The sequence below is a fragment of the Crocuta crocuta genome, unplaced genomic scaffold, assembly GCF_008692635.1.
Source record: "Crocuta crocuta isolate KB4526 unplaced genomic scaffold, BGI_CrCroc_1.0 scaffold30, whole genome shotgun sequence".
Taxonomy (NCBI): Eukaryota; Metazoa; Chordata; class Mammalia; order Carnivora; family Hyaenidae; genus Crocuta; species Crocuta crocuta.
This window is the reverse complement of record NW_027528345.1, coordinates 11,188,756-11,198,652: the sequence shown is the minus strand read 5'-3', so window position 1 is coordinate 11,198,652 and position 9,897 is coordinate 11,188,756. Positions and strand designations below refer to the sequence as shown.

The following is a 9,897-nucleotide window of genomic DNA, read 5'->3' as shown; positions in this document are numbered from 1 at the left end:
GGGTGGGTGGGCACGCGGAGTGGAGGCCCAGGCACCCTAGGCAGGCCAGGGGCGTGGGGGCAGGAGGCCCGTGAAGCTGGTGCAGTGGCCCAGATGGGGCTGTTCCCGTTGGCGGCCCACTCACCTGAGGAATGCTGCCCTCAACCGGATATGAGCGTTCATTCACTGGCTAGATCCACTGCGCTCTTCCAGTACAGTTGGGCCCCTATTGTGGGAGGGGAGGTGCGGGGTCCCGGGGCATTGCTAGCTCAGACTTGTAGGGCCCAGAAGGCTTCCAGAAGTCAGGGCAGCTAAACCGAGGCACGGAAGCTGGGGAGGGGAGACGGAAAGCAGAAGATAGCAAGTGCAGAGGTTGGGATCTCAGGTAGTATAGCCACCAGGGAACCCAATTTCTGTGATACAAATCGATTTCATTGTTTTGTAGTAGTTTGCCTTCAAGTGATCACCTCAGGGTGAGCCGATAAAATCAAATTGCAGGACCACTAAAGTTAAGGACAAAGACTACCCGATGGTAACTGCTCGCTGGCTCTCTCTTTCTCTCACTCATTCAGTCTGAAGCCTGAAAGGTGCATTATTCCTGGCCCCTATCAGAACCCCTGAGATGCCTTTTGACATTCCAAACATTGTGGGGAGAGGGCAAGATAAGTGGCACCAATTAATTGATCCACTGAACAAGTAGGTATTAACCTCACATTATGTACCCGTACTGAAAAACTGAAATAAATATCACATCCCTGGAGAGGTGTTAAGACCGTCCCTCTGACCCAGAGTACTTTGTAACTTGGCTAGCAGAGAAAATCACCTGGGGAACAAAGAAATAAACCATGACACTCAAACCTAATACGAATTCATACACAAGGGATTGGTGTGGGCTGTGGCAGTCTGGGAAGGTCCCTGAGGAGGGGGATGTGAGCTGGGCCTCGATTGAGGGGGAAGATCAAGAAGAGGAAGGAGATGTAGTAACGACCGGCTAGGCTAACAGTACAGAATAAACAAAGGCATGAACATATATCCATGCATGTTTCCTGAGAGAAACAGAACCAAAGGGATATGTAGAGAGAATATATTTATTATGGAACTTGGCTCACTCAGTTAAGGAGCCTGAGAAATCCCACAATATGTCATCCACAAGTTAGAGAACTTGGAAGACCAATGGCATCAGTCAGTCCAAACCCAAGGGGGTGAGAACCAGGAGCTCTGTTGTGGGAGAGCAGGAGAGAAGATGTCCCAAGTCAAAGTGAAAAGGAGAATTTACCCTTCCTCCACCTTTTTGTTCTATTTGGGCTCTCAGTGGATTGGATTGAATGGCTACATTGGTGAGGGCAGATCTTTATGGAGTCTACCGATTTAATGCTAATCTCGTCCAGAAACACTCTCACGGACACACCCAGAAATACTGTTTTACCAGCTCTCTGGACATCCCTTAGTCTAGTCAAGTTGATACATCAAATTAACCATCACAATAATGATAATGTAAGTGTGTGTGTAATTTTATTATTGTTTTTACTGTTTTCTATCATCTTACAAACGAGAGAAGCCATGCCTTAAAATTGTTGATCAGGATATGTAAGAGAAAAATTAAGTTAAAGGCTTCTTCATGCTTTTGTCTTTGATTTTTGTTTGGAGTCCAGAATCAACATGTATGGCCCTTCTTCCCTTTAGCCGTCATTTAATACAGTTTTTGGATATGCAGTAGTCAGCCTGGAGCTTGCCTCCTACTTAAGGGTAAAGGCATTGATTGCTCAGCAGAACTGAAGAGAAACTTTTCAGTGTGCAAAGGAAGCTGGGGAAGAGGGAGGAAAGAAGCACGCAGCCCAATAACATGGCAGAAGGCCAGGCCTGAGCCTAAAAGAGATCTAGGAGAGTTTCACTGTGGTGGGTTGACCCAGGGTCTTTAAGGACACTGATGATTTAATGTCTGGTTTTAAATTGTTTTCTTGTTGCTCTCTTGAGCTGTGCTGAAGGCTGCTTCTCTTAATCCCACACTGTCAGTAACAAGGGAACAGTGTGGGCTGTGGTTAGTCTAGGAGGTAGGTCACCTGGTGAAGAATTAAAGTAGGGGTCAGTAAAAGGACAGCCACCTCGCTCATATCATCTTTCTGAGGTCGTCATGGTTGGCAGCATTAAATCAAAAGAGGTATTAGTTGGGGCTTACAGGTGGTGACGCATGGGAAAGGGAACAGATCAGGGCTGTGCTGAAATCCAGGGGGGTAGGAGGTGGGCCATATTGGAGTGAAACAAGTTGCAGCATGAACTGACCCAGAGGCAGACAGGAAACGAACTTTCTGTTCTCCGAGTATCTTGGTGGAAAGTGATAATTAAAGGAGAGAAACACAGGGTATATTTCTGTGTATGGGGGGATGTGATCAGACAGAGTATGGCTTTGAAAGCAGGTCAAATGACAGGTCTTGGTATGACAGTTAACAGGGATTCAACACATTCTTCTACATCTTCTGATCAAAACCAGGTGCATGTAGCCAAGTTACGAAAGGGCAATGAAAAATGCAGTGGGGCCAGCAAAGGTCCTACACCTGAGTTTCCTCCGCATTTTCTAGATTTTCACTCTTCTGTAACCATCACTTCCTTTCTTTGTGGGATCCCTCCCATCAGCAGACAGAGGTAGGCAGCTTCCAAAATGACCTCCAATACACTGTCTCCTGGTAGTCACAGCCTTGTTTAATCACCACCACCACCGCCCCTCCCCCACCGCCTATAGGGTTAGCTGGATTTAGTGACATGTTTCTAGCCAATAGAAAGTGGCAGAGGGAATGGGCCATCCTTTCCAAGATTAGGTGATAGAAAGATTGTGACTTGTTCTTGACATTCTCTCTACCTATTGTGCTCTGAGGGAGGCTGGCTGCCGTGTTGTGAGTTGCTCTGTGGAGTGGCTCCCAGCAGTAGCCAGTGAGGAACGGAAGTCCTCGATTTGATGGCCCAGGAAGAACCAAATCCTACCATGCCCCGTGAGTGGGCTGGGAAGCAGATCTCCCCCTGGTCAACCTTCAGAGGAGAGCACTCAGGCTAACGCCACAATTGCAACCTCATCAGAGATCTGAAGCCAGAGGCACTCTACCAAGCCACACTCAAGATTCGTGCACCCACAGAAGCCGTGAGACTGTTTTCTAGTGTTTTAAGGCACTGAGATTTTGGAATAATTTGTTATGCAGATGCAGAGAATACATCTTATTTCTCCTACTTTTTTTTTTTTTAATGTTTTACCTGTCCTTAGGAAGAATATGTGTGTGTGTTTAAATGTTTTATTTATTTTTGAGAGAGATAGAGAGACAGCGTGAGCAGGGGAGGGCGAGAGAGAGGGAGACAGAATCCAAAGACAGGCTCCAGGCTCTGAGCTAGCTGTCAGCACAGAGCCCGACACAGGGCTCGAACCCACAAACCACGAGATCATGACCTGAGCTGAAGTCAGACACTTAACCGACTGAGCCACCCACGTGCCCCTAAAGAAGAATATTTATAGTACAGTTTATGTACAGTTTAAAGAATAACAATACAAGGATACCTACTTAAGAAAAAGAATGTTATTGTTACTTTTGAATCTGCTGTGTATCCCTCCCTGTGCTTAATAACCACATATGTCTAGTGGTTACCATACTGGGCAGCAACGTTATAGAATATTTACATAACTGCAGAGTTCCTTTGGACAGCTCTGCTCTATACAGTATGTTTAGTTTTGCATGTTTTTGAACTTCATGTAAGTTGAATCATACAGTGAGTTTTCTTTTGCGGCTATCTTTTATTCGTATTAGTTTCTTGACTTTCATTCATGTGGTTATCTACAATTGTAATTCATTTATTTTACATACACCTACTGTGAATATGATACAATGTATTTATTTACTTTGGAATCCGTTATTGATGGACATTTGAATTGTTTCCAGATTTTTGCTATTACAGCTACTACTGTTATGGGTATGAGCATGAGTTTCTCTGGACCGTATGCCAGGTTGAATTGCTGAGTCATAGAGAATACACACCATTACCTTCTCTAAACAAAGTCAAATTGTTTTCCCAAATGTTGTAACAATATACTCCAACTAGCAACATAAAAAATGTTCCCATTGTTCGTATCAGCACCAAGTCTCTAATTTTCTACCAGTCTTGTGGGTACGAATTGAGAACTCATGGCTTCAATCTGCATTTTCCTGATTTTGAATGAGTTTGAGTATTTGAATATTTTTTCATATATTTAAGAGACATTCAGTAATTACCTCACATTAAGTGCCTACTTAGGTCTTTTATTTGTTTGTCTTATGGATTTCATTAACTGGAAGCCTTTAATCTTTTCATTGTCTCCATAGTTTGCCTTTTCCAGAATGTGACATAATTGGAATCATACAGTATGCAGCCTTTTCAGACTGGCTTCTTTCACTTAGAAATATGCATTTAATGTTCCTCCATGTATTTTCATGGCTTGATAGCTCATTTCTATCAAGTGCTGAATAGTCTTCTGTTATCCGGATGTACCACAGTTTACCCTTTCACCTACTGAAGGACATCTTGATTGCTTCCAAGTTTTGGCAATTATGAAGAAAGCTGCTATAAACATCCCTGTGTAGGTTTTTGTGTGAACATAAGTTTTCAACTCATTTGGGTAAATACTAAGGAGTGCAACTGCTGGATCATATGATAAAAGTTTGCTTAGTTTTGTAAGGAACTGCCAAACCATCTTCCAAAGTGGCCGTACTGTTTTGTATTCCCACCTACAATGGATGGAGTCGCTCCACACCCTTGTTATTATTTGGTGTCATCAGTATTCTGGATTTGAGCCATTCTAATAGGTGTGCAGTGGTGTCTTGTTTTAATTTGCATTTCCCTGATGGCATATTATGTGAAACATCTTTTCATAGGTTTATCTGCCATCTGTATATCTTCTTTGGTGAAATGTCTATTAAGGTCTTTGGCCTTCTTTTTTGATTGGGTGGTTTTTATTATTGAATTTTAAGAGTTCTTTGTATATTTTGGATAACATTCCTTTATCAGCTATGTCTTTTGCAAATACAGCTGATCCTGGAACAGTGCAGGGGCTAGGGGTGCTGATCTCCTGCACAGTCAAAAATCTGCATTTTACTTTCGACTACCCCCAAATTTAACTACTAATAGACTGCTGTCGACGGGAAGCCTTACTGGCAACATAAATAGTTGATAAACACATATTTTGTATGTTATATATAATATATATTGTATGTTCTATATGTAATGTATATATACTGTATTCTTACACTAAAGTAAGCTAAAGAAAAAAATGTTATTAAGAAAATCGTAAGGAAGAGAAAATACATTTATAATACTCTACTATATTTATCTAGACTGTAAGTTTACATCATTGATTTACAAGGCGAATCATCTGTCAGTACCTATATCAATACTGTACTATATGACACAAAACACGGTAGATGTTACACATATTCCTGACACTAATCATCAACAATGAAAATAGAATGTGAAAAATGCATATTTACTTATAGGTATAATGATTCATTCATTAATAACAAAGAAGCAGCAATATGATTGCTTTATGATAGCCTAGAATAATCAATAAGATTGCCTCACAGTAGCCTTGCCTGCACACCAACGAATTAATCACTATAAAAAATTTTTTGGCGTACAGTATCACAGTAATAATCATCACACAGGATCAGAAATACTGTTACGGTTTTAAAAAACCACGTACCTGTGATGATAGGCTGATGTGAAATTTCTCCAGTTACAGGAGGGAAACATGCTGTACAATAATACAATTCTTTGAAACCAAAGGTATAAAACAGTAAGAAAACTAACACATTATTAATTTTAAATATGCCTGCGTAAGGACAGGCTGTCTGCTTCTGTACAAGCCTTGCGCATGATGTTCGCCATGATGGACACTTAGGCGATGATGACGATGACCCGAAATGTCTCATGAGTTCTGCATGAAGACACTGACGTACATACACAACACACAAGTTTGTTTACTGGACAGCATGGCGGATGATTGTTTACTATTCATTAAGTGGAGATAGCTTATCATAAAGTTCTTCATTCCCCCCATCACCACCCCATCTTCATTTTGACTAGGCTGACGAGGAGGGGCTGGTCCTGCTGTCTCCGCGTGGGAGGGACAGCAGGAGAGGCAGGCGCATGTGGTGTAACTTTCTGGAAATACATCGTAATTTCTGTCTTTTTTGTTTTTTCATTTCCCTAAAGATGGTTCCATACGCTACCAATCCTTCTTCCACCATTTGCTTTAGTTTCAGTGCCCATGTCTGACAAGGGTCCCATCATAAAAGGAGTCAAAAGCAGTCTTGAATAATCAGAACCCTTCTGTCAGATTATTTAATGTCCATTTGTTTCCTGGCACTGCTTCTACATCTTCTCACTGTCTGGCACCGGTTCAGACGCACTCACCTCCGTCGAGTTGTCTTCAGCTAATTCCTCTGCGGTGGTATCTTAAATCCTCTGGGTATCCTCTGGTGTCTGTTAGCTCTTAAATTTCTCCAAAATCCATATCTTGAAACCCTTCACCCCCTACCTTTCTCGCTATATCCATAATCTCTTTCATGATTTGATTGGCTCTGTTGTAAATCCTGTGTCTGACATCTGGGCACAGTTTTCTCCGACAGCAAAGTATTGTTTCGTGCTTCGTGGCTTTCATGGCTTTTTCTATAACAACAATGGCATCTTCAAAGGTGTAATCCTTCGAGGCTTTCATGATGCTCTCTCTGTCAGGGTTCTCTTCCACAGTGTTGACAGTCCTTTCATAGAGCACAGTGTATAATGAGCCTTCAAGGTTCGTATCCCCTGATCTAGAGACTGAATGAGAGACATTGCCTTTGGGGACAGGTAGATCACTTCGATGCCTTCAGTATTGAACTCATGAGGGGCATTGTCTGATATCAAAAAAACTTTAAAAGGCACTGTCTTACTGGCAAGGTACTTCCTTACTTGAAGGACACAAGCATTCCAGAAAAAGGTTCTTGTCCAGGCTTTCTTGTGCGATCAAAAGACTGGCAGCTGGTGTTTATCTTTTCCCTTTAAGCTGGGTGGTTAATAGCATTATAGATAAGGGCAGTTCTGATCAGAAACCCGACCACACTTGCAAAAGATAGTAGAGCTGGCCTCTTCTTCCTGGCTTGAATCTTGGTGCTTGCTTCTCTTTCTTACTCATAAGTGTCCTTTGTGGCATTTTTTTTTTCAAAATGGGACATTTTAGCTGCATTAAAAACCTGTTCAGGCTGATATCCTTTCTCCTCAATGATTTTCTTTTTCTTTTTTTTTAAATCACATCTGGGAACTCCTCTTGCAGCCTCCTGAGCTGCTTCTCCTGTTCCTTGCCTTTTTTGAAGTCAAACCTCTTTTTAAAATGATCATACCATCTTTTGCTGGCATTCAATTCTCCAGCTTTATTTTTTTAGTGTTTTATTTATTTATTTTTGAGACAGAGACAGAGAATCCCAAACAGGCTTCAGGCTGTCAGCACAGAGCCCAGCGTGAGGCTTGAACCCACCAACTGTGAGATCATGACCTGAGCCGAAATCAAGAGTTGGACTCTTAACTGACTGAGCGACCCAGGCGCCCCTAAATTCTCCAGCTTTATATCCTTCATCTCCCTTTTGCTTTAAGTTGTCATATAATGATTTTTTTTCTCAAATCATATTGGAGTCTATGGGTATGCCTTTCGTATAGTAGTCCCGCAGCTGCATAAAAGCTGCATTTTCGAGAAAAGATTTCACAAAAAGTCCAAGGGTTTTTGCACCTGCTGGTGTATCTGCAGTGATGACTTCATGAATTTTCTATTTTCACAGTGCTCCTTCTGCTGGATTCATTTATCTTGAAACAGGCAATCAACAGCCACAGACCTCAATCTCTGTGACATAGCAAACAATGAAACATTTTCTTGTAATGCCACGACTTTTCTCTGCTTCTCGGGAGCAGTCCAGCATCGTTAGTGCCATTCGTGTGGATCCCATGGTGTTATTCAAGGTTTACAGTGTTGCACCAAACATGATGAAAAATACTGAGAAGCATGGGAGGTCCCTTTTGACTGATAAGTTTAGTGAAGAGACCAGCTGCTCATGGGGGGAGGGGGGTGCTTTGCATCACATGGTGTTTTAAGTGGATACTTGAGCTCACTGCAAGAGTAACAGGCACTAGCTATGAAATTTACAGCAATACAGCGTATACTGCAGTTAACTTTATGCAGCTATGATTTAATACTGCATCTTTATGTTTGTTTACATTTCTCTCCACTGAATGGCACAAGTACAGCCTGTATGTGCAAAAGTTTGGAGAGCTTTACCTTTTTATAATAGACTATATTTTATGGTACTAGATGATAGAATAGTATCCATATATTTTATGCATTTATGACATAGCTTTTTCTTAAATTTGTTTATATTCCTAGGCTAAGTGGTTTATCTGCACCTTTTTTTCAAATTGTCAAAAGTCTCCAAAAAATATTCCAATGTATTTATTGAAAGAAATCAGCATATATGTGCATTCACTCAGTTCAAACCCATGTTGTTCAAGGGCCAGCTGTATTTTCTCTGGGTCTGTGGCTTGTCTTTTCATTGTCTTCAAATTGTCTTTCACAGAGCAGAAATTTTTAATTTTAATGAAGTCCAATTTATCAATTCTTTCATCTATCGTGCTTTTGGTGTTCACCTAAAGTCATCAACAAATCCAAGGTCATCTATGTTATTCTCTTGTGTTCTAAGGCTTTTATATACCTCTGTGTTTTTACATTTATGTCGTGATCGGTTTGAGTTAATTTTTGTGAAGGATGTATCTAGATTCCTTTTTTTTCCCCCATGGGAATGTCCAATTGTTTCAGCACCACTTGTTGAAAAGACTATCTTTGAGGCACCTGGTGGCTTAGTTGGTTAAGTGGCCGACTTCGGCACAGGTCATGATCTCACGGTTTGAGTTCGAGCCCCACTTCGGTCTCTGCGCTGACAGCTAGCTCAAAGTCTGCAGCCTGTTTCAGATTCTGTGTCTCCCTCTTTCTCTGCCCCTCCCCTGCTCATGCTCTCTGTCTCTTAAAACTGAATAAGCATTAAAAAAAGAAAAAAAAAGACTATCTTTTTGCTTCATTATAGTGCCTTTGCTCCCTTGTTAAAGATCAGTTAACTATATTTATGTGGGTCTATCTCTGGCCTCCGTGTTCTTTTCCAATGATGTTTTTGTCTGTTCTTTTGCCAATACCACTCTGTCTTGATTACTGTAGCTTTATAGTATGTCTTGAAGTCAGGTACCGTTAATCGTCCAACATTATTCTTCTCCTCCAATATTGTGTAGTCTATTCTGGGTCTTTTTACTCTCTGTATAACATTCAAACAAATGTTTGAATGTTTGTTGATATCCACAAAATCTGGGATTTTGATTGAGCTTAGGAATCTTGACAATATTATCTTTCTGTCCATTAATGTGGCATATTTCTCCATTTACTTAGTTCTTTGATGTCTTTTATCAGAGTTTTGTAGTTGTCCTCCTATAGCTCTTATATATACTTTTGGTAGATTGATACCTAAGTACTTCATTTTGGGGAGTGGTTAATGTAAATAGGATTGTATTTTAAATTTCAAATTCCGGTTGTTCATGGCTGGTATACATGAAAGCAATCGACTTTTGCACATTAACCTGTATCCTGCAATTCTGGTGTATTCACTTATTTATTCCACTTTTCTTATTGAATCTTTTGGATTTTCTGCATAGATAATCATGTCATTTGCAAATGAAGACAGTTTTATTTCTTCCTCCCTGATCTGTATACTTTTGTTTCCTTTTCATATTTCACCAGGACTTAATAGTGCAATGTTGAAAAGCAGTGGTTAGAGGGGACGTCTTGCCTTGTTCCTTACTATAGTGGGAAAGGTGTGAGTTTCTCCCTAGTAAGTATGAGGA

General features: G+C 41.0%; 1 protein-coding gene across 1 annotated transcript in view; it reads right to left on the bottom strand.

Moving 5' to 3' along the window:
* TMPRSS12 (transmembrane serine protease 12) overlaps positions 1-162 on the bottom strand; it is a 23,190-nt gene extending 23,028 nt beyond the window's left edge. The window contains exon 1 of the mRNA XM_077753674.1: positions 125-162. Within this exon, the coding sequence (XP_077609800.1) occupies positions 125-162 (38 nt within the window). The remainder of the gene's footprint in view (positions 1-124) is intronic.
* Between the last annotated feature and the right edge of the window lie 9,735 nt (positions 163-9,897).